At 27.3% G+C, this 14,052-nt stretch overlaps 1 protein-coding gene across 2 annotated transcripts in view; it reads left to right on the top strand.

Annotated features, from left to right (window-relative positions):
- Positions 1–14,052, top strand: part of LOC123299564 (homeotic protein distal-less-like) — a 142,535-nt gene that overhangs the window by 22,478 nt on the left and 106,005 nt on the right. The window contains exons 2-3 of one of the 2 annotated variants that reach the window (XM_044881797.1): positions 924–947; positions 993–1,156. In XM_044881797.1, coding sequence (XP_044737732.1) covers positions 924–947; positions 993–1,156 — 188 coding nt within the window. Of the gene's footprint in view, positions 1–923; positions 1,157–14,052 lie in introns of both variants that reach the window. The other variant, XM_044881796.1, reaches the window with a different exon arrangement.

Consider the following 14,052-nt stretch of genomic DNA (forward strand, 5'->3'; position numbering starts at 1 on the left):
AACAAAAATTGAATTAATGGTAGTCAATATAGAATACAAATTGATAAAGTTTTTCAACAAGACAAGTACTAATCTAGCACATATTGACACTCGAATGTGGAATATTTTTATTTTGATCAATATTTCTAGTAAATATTCCTAAAAAATGTAATTTTTTTCTTTAACTATTAGTTTCATATTTGTGAAAATAGAAGATGAAAGTATAACGAACATTTTTGCAACGTGGAATGACCTAGAGTCTAGGTCCTAGACTATTCTTAAGGTGAAAAAAGTTTTGGTTTATTGCACGGTACATACATATAAACCAAATAAATGCTTTGTAGTAAAGTGATGAGTTATTTTTGGCTTTAAGAAATCATAAGGATATAAAGGATAATAAAATTTTAAGATTTTTGTTCCTAAATTTTATAGCTCGATATATCGAAAATGAAAAAAATTTGTTATTTTCTGTTTAAAAATTATTAAAAATGAATTTATGTACTTACTATTAACATATTTTATTTCAAAATTGTATTGCTCTATTGTGTACTTTACGAAGCATTTTGGAACATATATTCTGGGACTAAAAAGTTGTTTTTGATGTTCCTTTCAATTTTCAGAAATTTGACGCAATACGTTTTAACAATCTTGCATGTGCAGGATTTTATTTTCAAACGACAAGTTAATTTATAATTTATAAAAGGCTTTTATAATATAATCATACAAAATATCAGGATATATCAAAATATCAAAATATCAGGAAACTTTATCCTAAGAAACTTTAAACTATGCAGATTTTTACTCCTGCTTTATGCTAAGAATCGAACAGCTTAAGACTCATTGATAAAGTATCTTGAAAAAATTATTTTAATTAACTGACAGAAACAGAATGAATAAATATTGTAAGAAAAAAAATCCTAATAAATGTTTTCTTTTTGTTACAGATAAATGTGCATTGGGTTTAGATCGTATCGGCAGTGGCGGTGGTGGTTTAGGCAGTGGCGGTGGGTTAGGTGGTACAGGGGGTAGTAGTAAGGGGAAAAAGATGCGAAAACCTCGTACGATATATTCAAGTTTGCAGTTGCAGCAATTGAATAGACGTTTTCAACGTACACAATATTTAGCATTACCTGAACGTGCTGAATTAGCAGCAAGTCTAGGACTTACACAAACTCAGGTTAGTTTACTTTCTATCTTACTTTTTTTTATATGTATTTTCTTTTCGTATATTTTTACTACCTATAAACATTTTATGTACAGAGGATTTCAAACACATAAACGTTATATGATAATGAACTATTTTGCACTAGTTATTTAAAACTAAATTGTGCGTGCTCTGAATCGAATTGAATATATAATAAGTAGCCTCGCATTTTGACAATTTTATGGAGCATTTTTTTATTCTTTACTTTGTTTTATTATTTTTTGGCACTGCATCCTTAAATTAATTGAAAAAGGAAAGACAATCAAGTTCATTTTGCGTTTGAACGATAAGTATCTTTCATATTGAACGAAATTGCTACGGTATAACACAATTTGTATACCATTTTAGTCGAAAGTCCAGAAACTACTTGTCTAATCACGGAAGGGACCTTATTTTTAAGAAAAACCAAACCCTTAAACAAAAACCAAAAAATATACACCCAAATTTTTTTTTCTGAATTTCATAAAGCTTGGTACCAAGGGTAACTTGGACCCAAAAATTTTTAAACTATCGTGTTTATTTAACGATTTGTTGAGTAGTTTGTAAGTAATCCGAAGATATCTCGAAAAGTACTTCTTCAGATGGTCAAATTAGCAGATTTTTATGTTGTTTGAAGTACTAATTATCCTAAATTTTGTTGAATCACTTTCCAATTTTTTTTTTCATTATATTTACAAAATATATTTAATTTAGCATACACTGTAATGTGAAGTCACATAAATAAGTTACAGATCGACAATGTTTAAATATACATTCCTTACCTTGTCTATACATCGTATTTTTACGTTTATTCAAACGTAATAAAAATTAAAAGGATGGTATAGATATATTTGAACTATAACTTTATCTAGGTAAACGTACTTATGGTTTTTATTCGAATTTATGTTTTATTTATAAACGTTTATATACCAGTACACTATATTCCAAAAGAAGTCGTGACAAAGACAGCTCCATCAATAAAGTCATATTTCCCGCCCAATTCTTACTTTTAGAAGCTTTTTATGGGAAACGCTTGCAAATTATTGAAATTTTTTTGTTCATATTAATGCTTCTGTACGGCCATATGACCTGAAAAAATATTTAAACATTAATGGTATACAATTTTTTTTCCAATCAAGCCAGTTTCATGGATATTAGTAATATTTGCCTTTGTTTTATCTTAATTTAAGTTGCGAACCTCTAAAAAACATCCTTTATAGAAAATAGGGAGCGCCATATAAAAAAGAGTTCCCTATTTTTGGATCACTCTGTATACTAATAATCGATTCATTATAAAAATTATGAATTCAATAGCTGATGCATTTCATTGTTTACTTATTTAGTTTCAGTATTCGATTAATAAAAGCTCACTGAAAAAAAAATGGGACACCAAATTTTGATTTTATTTTTTATTTATTTTTTAACGACAACAAAGAATATCCTAACGTCCTTGTATACTGTCCATTTTGATTTAAAGTTTATGAATTAACGAAGTTAACAGAAACTAGAATATTCGGATTTTTTCAAACTTGGGTATTTATGAACGGATTTGGGTGTAAGAAAACAGGTCTCTCTTTTCTACTGGGTAATTGGGTAAGTGTCTATTATCTATTGAGAGGCAAGAGTATCGATCTGCCCTCAAAAAATCATTTTTTGTAACCGTCGATTCAGTCTACGCCTAGTTGTAGGAAAAGGGGTCCTATGATCGTTATGTGTCCAGGGCCTTTAAAAACGGTTCTGTATGTAAGCTCATTTAAACAAAAAAATGCTTTCTAAAGAACCGCACTAATACAGTTATCATAATAAATATGAATAAAAATTCATTAATAAAGTTGTATAAAATAAATATGTAATATTAAAAGTAAATGATAAGTAATTATATAAATACCAAACGTAAGATGGATGCAATGAATGACTACTGAACAAAAAAAAAGTACATTACATATTTCAAACAAACAAAAAATGCAGAACATAATATAATTTTCGCATTCCTGCACAACAGAAAACTATAAAAATTTATTACAATATTTTTTTATTGAAAAAAAAATTCAAATTCAGATCAACGATTAAAGAGTACCAGTATATAAATATAATAAATGTAAAAATTACGGTTACAGGAGGAAGATGACCTAATTAATAATTTTTAAAATAAAGAGAATTGACAAAAAATATTTACATACTACACAGGAGTCGAATTCGAGTCTCTAAGATTCATGACAAGCGCCTAAACCAACTGGGCCATACGTGCTCTAGATAACAGGAAATCCGGAAATAATCTAGCAACCATACTCATAAAAGCTGAAAAAATGTATCGTTGCTTTGTATGCAGGGGTGTAGAGCTTTTGCACTAGTTATTTTAAAATTATATTTTAAAATCTTTATAACAGAATAATGGCATTGAATAAACACACGCCATCAAAGAGAAATATTGTTTCATAAATTCATTAAAAAAAAATAAAATAAAATAAAAATATTACCTAGTTTAATAATTAAACTTGACATCATCAACTTGAAATAAAGAAATAAATTATATTTTTATATAATTAATAATTATTAAATAATATTTAAGTATAATAATCATATAATAAGCTTTATTTAATTGGACATGATTTATTTATATTACGAAGTGTATGTATAAACTACACTCTTTCAATTTGGGTTTAAATTATTGTTTTCAATAATCATTTATTTATTTATATAAATAAAATAATACCAATTAAAAATAAATTTATTATCAATATTTTTTGGAAGTTTAATTAATTAATATTAATCAGTACCACCTGGATGGATATATGGAATTCAGGAACCATTATTTATTTTTAATAAACTCACAAAAATTATTTCTTGTATTTGAAAACAAAAGTTTCTATTGGAAATTTAAAAAAAATCCTTTATTTCAAATAGTTTAGGCTTTGAGCAACGAACTGTTTTTCGCGTTCGAAAGATCCAAATAAATATTTCTATATATATAAGTTTATTTTTGGTATAATCGAATTGTTAAAATTAGTCAAATAAATTAAGTTTTTAAAACTGCATTCCAAACTCACAGAGAAACTAAGCAAGAAATCAAATGGCATTTTTTATTAAATAGGACAAACAATAGTTGGTTTTTTACATGTTTTGATTTCTTGTTAAAAACACTTTAAATTCCATTTAAGGACCCTGTTCTTGTATATATAAGCTACTGAATTATAATATCCAATAGCTAATAAATTCTTGTATACTAATATATCAAAATGTAACTTAATAGTGTTTTACCGCGCTTTACTCATCTATATTTTACTGAATTTAAATTTGGTAAGAACATCTATAAACTTTGCATTTTAAATAAGATGTCAATTGTTTTTTTTTGCTTAGCTGTTATAATTTAATTTGTATTGCACCAAATTAAAAATGTTAAATTTAATTCTAATTATCATTTTATTTCTGCTCGTTTACTCAAATTATGCATGTATTATATTTATTATATAGAAAATACCGTGTGGTGCTCAAAAACTCTTCAGGGACAACACTGTCGATCCTAGCATTTTCAATCATTTAATTTAGTGTATTTCCAACTCGTGCAACTTTGTTCATTATTTCTTCAAATTTAAATAATCAGTTATCAAGAAAATTCTTGTGGGTTTAATATAGACAAAATAGTAAAGTTTAGCAGGCAATGGTACTTAAATGGGCTTAAATAAGTTATGACGTATGAAAGTTGCTCGCTCTATGGAATGCCACACAGTGTTTGACTATACAATAGCTACGAAAATTTACTAATGTTACTTTATGATTAGAAAATAATTTTAGAAAAAAATTTTCTTTTTTGCTTTCCTCGAGACACACTTGTGGGTTTTTATGAAAATGAATTTTGTGAAAAAAGGTGAGAAAGAATTGAATTTTGTTCTATTGAAAGTATAGTCCAATTTTATCAAAGCATGATCCCAAGAGTACGATTACCATTTATCCATTTATCACATTGAGACTTATGCCTCATGATATATTACTCTTAAAATTAGTATTTATAAAGTATTAGTGTCTACCCAAAATTTTCCAAAATATTTACAACTTTGGAGGTACGTGGAGTTAAATCTCGTGCAATATTTACAAAATTGTGGCGAAAATTAATTGAAATCTTTTTTTTTCTCGAGATAACGAAAGTTAGAAAGATTTGGCAGTTTTGATGTGAAATATGAAAAACTTTGATTGAGCATGTTGTTAAGATTGAAAGACATCATATTATATGACATTGTAACCAACTACTTTCTTCGTGGAATTCTCTTGTCCTCAGCTCCTTTGCTGACAAGGGACAGACTTTCGTATATTCTTTTAATCAATTAATATTTTGCTATTTTATTTCAATGAATTACATGTCATACCTAGAATAAAATATAAAACTCTCCATTTAATCTGTCATACCTAGTATTATATACAAAGTAAATATAATAATGTATTTGGCCTGTAAACAAGTGTCACGGTTACAAAGACCGCGTGGTCTAATTAAAGCAACAATTTATTAGTAATGGATGAATAAACTTATTACTTGCCATACACAAGGAGTAGTAGAACGTACATAGTTACCTATATTAAAACATTATCATCTGTATTTAATAACAACAATAATATTTGGATTGTTATTTGTGATAATAGTGTAGTATTATTGATTTAATACACACAATTTGTTATTCATTATTAATTAAATCAATTTGAACTTTTTAAAAAGGTTCATTCATCTAATTGATTATGCGTAACAATTAATTAATTACTTATGCTTTCATTCATTAAACTATATAATCAATATTTCTTTATTTAGTTATTATTTAAATTTATTAAGATATAGATATAAATATTTATGGTGAGAGGATTATTCGTAGCCTTTACGCGTGTTAGAACTTTTTTTAAATCACTACTAAATATTTTTTGAATTTATGTTTTGCATAATGAAGGTGGGTCTTATTTGGAAGGATTCTTATTTTAATTTAGCCGTTACCATACTGATATTAGAACTATGTTCCTTATCTCACAATATTTGTTTGCTGATGAGGAGTTAAAACCTAAAAAACCGCAAACGATACCAAGAACCGACATTTAGGTTACCTAGGAAACTAAAACTTTTTCAATCGATTCAGGTTGCCATTAATTTTTGAAAAATGCAAAAATCTTTTTACAACTATCAATTTTCTTTATTTTTTAAGAAGTTTAAGAAAACAGAGATAATTTAAAGTAAGAACACTGCAATTTTTATGTCATGTCATAATAAATATTATAATCAAACCAAACGTAATGTACTCACATATTGGGTTGACTACTAAATTAAAAGTATGTCTTTTTTAAACTAATACTACAATTATTTGACCCAGTAAAAAATAAAAGTAGCTATAAAATTCAATTCTTAATCAAACAAGTAGTTGACTTCTTAAATAATACATTAAATTTTCTGAAAATTATTTTGTAAATTAAAAAAGTATGCGCTACATTTATAATGCACCAAGGTAACGAAGGAATATAGTTACTACCGATGTCCCACCATACCTCTCATTTTTTTTAAACATTTCCACACTTTTGGAAAACTGCAATCATTTTATTATTTGATATGATCAATTTCATGCAATATTTTTAATTGTTTATAGATATTAGTTTGGTTTTTTTTTTCAAATTGTATCAAGTTTTCTAATTAGCATTCCCGAGAATGCAGTACATTCCTGAGAGTACGTTTAAATTTCTAAACTAAACATAAAAATTATGTTTGGAGTTGTCCATAATTTTTATCAAATAAACAATTAAATTTATGATTAACTGTATATTAGAAACTTTATTTTATTATCAACAAAAAAAAACTTTCTTTTCGGAGTTCCTTATGTATGACGGAAGAGGTACCATTTAGGAGACCCGTTGCCCATATGGTATTTTTTGATGAATTTTAATCGAAAATTCTAAAGAAGAACTTACATCGTTTTTCAGATTTTGTTGTTGTATTTAGGGTATCTAAACATGTACGACTTTTATAAAAACATCTTGTTATAAAGAATCACACAAAGAATTCCATGGTTTTTTATTAAAATATTGTAAAATTTTATAATGTAAGTAATTTTACAATTTAATTTTATTGTTTTTTTACATTTTATTGATAATTTAAAAACAACTGATTTTGAAATATCTCATGCAATATATTTTTAACGTGTATCTCTCTATAATATACCTAAATTTAATTTTTTGAAATTGAGGTCATAACATTTTGATTCTTAGTGATTTTTAAGACATAAGTGTTGTTTTTATTACTTGATTATTTATTAAGCAACAAATAACTATTTATGATGAGTACTACTGAGTAAAATTACAAACAAATACCATTTACACATCAAACAATAACATATATTATAACTATTAATTCAACAAAAATACCCGGCTATCATCAAGTTTCCAAGCTAAATTTATTACAGAAACAAGTGAAAACAAACAATTGACTGAGCTAACTGTTGAAATACCATGTATAGACAGTGTTGATTACTCTGTCACATTACACATACATGTATGTCACACATACATAACTGATATAATCATATAATACATACTATACAATTTACGCATAATTTGCGAAAAAGATGATTGATTAAATTTTTTGGATGATTTTCAATTTACGGCATCGAAATACCTCATAGAGCTGAATTGAAAATTATTACAAAGTTTTCAATTTTATTTTTTCTATCACATTAATAGTGATTATCCCAAAAATTATGTGTTTCAAAAATAAAATAAATAAAAAAAGGCATTGATTACTTTTTATTAATTTAAGTTAGTACATAGTTAAAATATAAAAGATACTATGAAACATGAAATCTTGAGGCTATGGCCGTTGTCAGCAAATCATATGCACCCATTTGATAATGATTTTTTGTTAAAGCACTCCGAAAAATTTTCTAAATAAAATAAACATATTTATTTAACCGTTAGCATGTACAATTGCACAATGGAAAATGTTAGAGGAGGCCTTTGCCAAAAGCCACACTGAGATATTCTTTAGAGATATTCTCTAAAAGAAGAAAACAAACACTTCAAAACAGACAGAACTTCAGGATAGAGGGCTTATTGATTGATTGATTGATGTACATTTTGACACTTTACCCAAAACATAATTACTTATAATTATCTAAAATTGTCTTTAGTGAAAGTTATCCATCTGCTGGACTTATCAACGATGAACTTTATTTAAGATATTTTAAAAATACTGTTTAGAAGCAAATTATTTTTACATTTGTATTTCTCAAATAATATTATCAGATCTTTTTACACGATTTCCAAATTCTCGGTCCCATTTTTGTGATTGTTACTAAACACTTCAATTTTCAATACATCGAATTGGTTTTCACAATTTTATGCATTGTTCTGTTTAGAAACCTTTTCTGTTCCTCCATTTAATTGGTTTTGAATTTCAGCCAAAGATCTATTCTTGGTTTCAGGAATACAGATTATACCAAATATCAGACCCAGTAAAGCACATCCTGACATAGCCAAAAATGGAATATAATAGGCAATCTTTGATAAGAAATCAAACGATTGAGATACTAAGACACCTTCTAGTGATGTAACCACCATTAACAAAGAACAACCTTTTGATTTGACATCAGTTGAAAATAATTCTGCTCCCAACACATTTGGTAAATGCATTAAACCTAATCCAACCATTGCTAAATAAATTAGATTTCCAATTAATTCTGTAATTCCAAGTGCTGTTGATGTTTCACCATTGAGATTTTCCAAAAAGAATCCCAATCCAGTGATGAAATGTCCTATGCAAGCACCTGCAGCTACAAACATAAACAATGGTCTACGACCCCAGGAATCTACAACGAATATACTTGAAATAGTTGCAATAGTACTGACACTACTTGTTATTAGTGAAATTTGCGACAACGATAAATCTAATCCAGAATTTTTCACTACATTATGAATATTTGTGGCCATAATAATATGGCCGGTAAATTGTTGAACAGTTTGAACTCCAGCACATATTAAAAACACTTTAAGATTTAATCGAACTGTAAAAATTTTTAACCAACCCACTTGTTTTGATTTAAGACTTTCATTCCATGCTGCTCGAATTTCTTCATACTCTTTATCAACATTTTCTTGGCGGAGAAATTTTCTTAATGATTCTTTACACTTTAAATCTTGATTTTTTGTGATAAAATAATATGGTGTTTCGGATACGAAGATAATCATTATCAGATTCACCAATATTCCTGCACCACCAATTATCGCTGTCATCTCAATGGATAAACTTGCTTGTATTAAACTACCAGCAAATTGTCCAAGTGACATGAAAAGTACACAAAACACAGTAAATGGTCCACGTAGATGCGGTGATGCTATTTCACTAACATAAGTTGGTACAACAGAGAAAGCCCATGCACATATCACTCCACGTAATATTACTGTTACATAAATCATGGCAACATGCACTGCGAAATATGCGAAAATTTGTGATAAAAAGGCTGGAATAGTCATTGCAAGCATTGAATATTTTCTTCCCAGAATGTCATTTGCATATGATGCTATAAAAGCACCTGGCAATATTGCTATTGTAAGACAACTGGTCAACAAGTGCATAGTTTTATCACTAATTTTTTCTACTTCATGGTAACCTTCACTAGTTAGTTTTTCTAAATATGGACTCACTGCTCCTAATTGATTTCCAAGAACAAAAAATGTGAGTGCACCTGAAAATTAAAGAAAAAGTATGTGTTAGTACTCAATTTTTCTTAAATTAGATGTAGATTATATTCATGAGTTCGAATATCTAAATAACATTAGCAACGTTTCATTAACCCGTCAGCACTCCAGCACTCGCATCAATCGTTCGGTAATTTTGCGTTCTACACATACGTCAAATATTTCACAAGTCATACTCCTTGACTTTATAAATCATAACCTCCACATAATTTTATACAAATTTTTTTAATGCACCAGCTAATTAAAAATAGTTTGATTACTTGATAATTTAATGATGTTTGAGAATGAAAGTATTTGAGCAGAGGAATAACCAATTTCACCATATTTCTATCACATTTTTTTTTTTATTTACGGAGTGCCACTTATATTAAACTAACACAAGTACAGGAACAGGCTCGAAAATTTCCTAAGTTAATATTTTGTTGCTTACAGTTTTATTCTCGTGATGAGAGAATTCATATTTTCAATTCGGTTGAGTCGCTTTAAGCCGGGCGAGTTTTAAAAAATTCTTTCCCGATCGATATCGCGCGAACAAAAAATGATATAGACTTTCTTGAGGTGTCAATGGACAGTATTAACGGCAATATGATCCGAAAAGAATTTCACAACATTCGGTCGAGTCATTCTGGTTTGCTCGAGTTTTATCTATATTTTTTACTATTATATATATACTGTTGGTAAGTTATTCGTGTGAACTTCAAGGGTCGCAGTAGACCCTACTCACGGCTGGTTGATTTTATATTCAAACATAAAAAATAATTTTCAAATAGCTTCTCAAAAATGTCTCTGTTGGTTTGCTACCCAAAATTTTAGTTTTTTAAATTATTTTTGAGAAGGTTTATTAAAAAATTTTCTTACCAGCCATCACAGAAACATATTGATGCAAATATCTCATATTAAAAGATGATTCCACAACCATTTTTGAAGAATTAAATTTTCACAATAAACAAACAAAGACAAATTATAATTTCAAAATCACATAAACGTGCTAATCAACCAAACTGAATTTATCCTTGTGCTTTTCAATTGTTTATATATTAACATAATTTATAAATTAGACAATTTTTATACGATAAATCGGTATTAATCTATTTTATATTCGTGATTAGCAAGACAATTAACTATTTCATATTACTTCAGTGATGCAAAATGGTTAAATTAAAATCAGCTTTGCACCACGTGTTTATCAAATGAATTTAGTTTATTTTGGGTGATTAGTCAGTCATAAGCAACATTTACCTAAAATTTAATGGTTTTTTATCTTCATAATTATCTTTTTATCTCATATAAATGGGTGCTGATTAAGTTGATATTTTATTAATCATTTTAATTTGACTTTCAACTGTATTAAAAATGTACCAGAGTTGTGTAGTAATGACTAAACCTAAACAAAAGTGTATGATAAAATTTTATTTTCTGCAGGTTTGCTTGCAAGCATGATGATGTACCTATTTACATATAAACAATGCCAAATTTTGTGTTCCCTCCATCGCTAAATTTCGACATAGCTCCTCTATAAACTTGGCTTATATCGTGGGCAAATTTAATATATACTGGGACAAATTTGGTATTTCTTTTAAAAGCGGCACAAAATCATGCCAATTTTAGGCTAGGACCTATAGATTCTAAGACGTTTTGTATTTTAACTTTGTAAACTGATGATAACAAGATTTGAATTTATTTTTACAAAACGATACTTTTTTTTTTTATTTGAAAAGGTTGAAAAAATAAGAATTAAATAAAATAATGAAACAGCAACTTTTTCAGTTTGAGCATTCATTGTTCTTGGCTGCCTGAAATATTGACTAATGAATATGATGGTTATTTGAGAATTTATTGTCTATTTCACAGATTTTTTTAAGATAACAAAATAATCTTTTATTATAAAAATGCAAATTGACAACCTTGATTTGAAGTTTACCGAATTATTATTTTTATTATAATTGATAAACAAATACAATTACCATAGTCCGAATCAATATTCGTACATAGAAATTCAATTGTTTTTCTGAATAAAAAAATAATTAATCTAAAAATGATAATCTATATAATTATGTTTTTATCTGAAATAGGAATAAAAAAATGCTAAATACTTAAAATATTTACAATAACATTTTTATTTTATTAATATCTTTCGATACCATTTTTTGCTGAACATAACCCTTTATTATTCTGCAAAGTTATAGACTTTTTTTTTATTATGTGTTTACGTGTAAGAATTGATTCTTAATTTAGAAATGATTTAATGAATAAAATGATTAAAGCCACTTTAAAAAGGGGCTTTGAAAGTTATATAGATAAAGTTGTGAAAAACACTTGACTTAAAGTTGTTGTCGATAATAATTTCGAACACTTTAAGTGATCGTCGAGAGAGCAAGTTTTATCAAAGTACGTAAGTAATATAATTAATAAATAAGATATAACTAAGGGCTAAGTGTAATATTGGTCAATTAAGAAAATTCCGATGGAATTCCCAGTATTCCTAGTTAGATTAGAAGAACAAAATCACACAGTGAACGTTTTAATTTTCCATTTTAATATGAATTTTTTCAGTTTTCACGGGAATATCGGGTTAAAAGTGTGACACATATGTTTTAAATCTAATTTTTAACCGGAAACATCAATTTAAACCTACTCACCAAGTTCACTACTGGAGCCTAAAATATATAAAATAATTTATTAATGTCGTTTATGGTACAAAAGATTTTTCTCTTTCTATGATAGGAAATGAAAGCTAATAAATAGCCTTAGTATAAAATCAAAATTATATATTTAAATAGAAAGCGGTCGTTAAAAAATTCTAAAAAAAAAAAATAACGGGATACATAATTTTATGAAGGTATTCAAAGTAAAGGAAATTATTTTTTTTAAATTTATATATTTTAATCAAAATTCGAATTGCATTAAAGGAAATTAGGTATTAAAATAGTTTTAAGAGTACGTTTTTTGTCGTTGATGGCATTGTGATCGGATATAAATATGGTTGTCCTTTGAAAAATACTAACTTCTATACATTTAACTATATTTAGCGTGTTCCGTAATTGGACGCATCCACCATTCAAAAGTGAAGATAAAAATATATTGTAAGATTAAGTGGGCTAGAAAGAATATTGATTCAATGAGAAAACTTCTACGTCTTTATTTGTAGCTTAAACTTTACGCAAGGGGATAATTTAAGGAATGGAATAGGATAAGTATATTAATTACATATTTATCAACGGCTACCATAAGCAAGACATTATTGACATGCTTCAATATTGAAAGGTTTTTAATCAACATTTATCCTGAGATTAAAAATTCTTTTAGCTGATAAAAATAAATAAAACTTAATAAAAATTGTCATTTTATGTGCGTAAGTCTTTATAAAAACTTACAACTATATCCATCGTGTAGGCTGATACATGTATTTTTTATGAATCAAACAGAATAATCAATATATCGATCGATTATGATTAATTCTGGTAGTGTAACTAGTTTTATACTTATAGTAGAGTCAATAAAGACTGAAAATATGAAAATAAATAATTAAAAAGTTTGAATACGCCTCGGATCGGCAGACATTTTAAGCAAAAAATATTTTGTAAAATTTGGATGCTTAGTTTCAGATAAAAATACTTGAATTTCAGGTCAAACAGTTTCTTTTGTGAGGAACTTTTCCTTAATAGTTGGAGAATCTTAACATTTATTGAAGAGATTTTATAATTAAATGGGAAGACTCCGGAATTAATGATTTTGCTTTTTTCTCTCTGCAGATATATCGATGATTTGAAAAAATTAAAATTGAAGCTTTAAAAGAAAATTTTTCAATATTGGTTTGTATAGGTTTTAAATGGCTAGTTATAATCTAGGCAAATTTATATAAGCATGGTTTCCGTGGAAAAATTGTCTTTTGAGCTCCTGGTTTTTTCAGTTTGATTTAAAATATTAAAGTGTTCATTTATGTGAAGCTAATTTCGAAATCGAGTTTGAATTTGTTTAAAACTTCAGACATTTAACTCGTATTAACGCTATCATGTTCTCGTAAAAACGATACATTAACCTGAAATTACCAAAGATTAAAAGGAATCAATTTGTTTCCAATATTTTGCTGAAATTTATATTGATGTTTGAAATTGTCCGACAGATCGATCAGAGTGGGCAGTTAAAAATTGTCTTTCAATTTGATCGTCGATGTTGAA

The sequence above is a fragment of the Chrysoperla carnea genome, chromosome 5, assembly GCF_905475395.1.
Source record: "Chrysoperla carnea chromosome 5, inChrCarn1.1, whole genome shotgun sequence".
Taxonomy (NCBI): Eukaryota; Metazoa; Arthropoda; class Insecta; order Neuroptera; family Chrysopidae; genus Chrysoperla; species Chrysoperla carnea.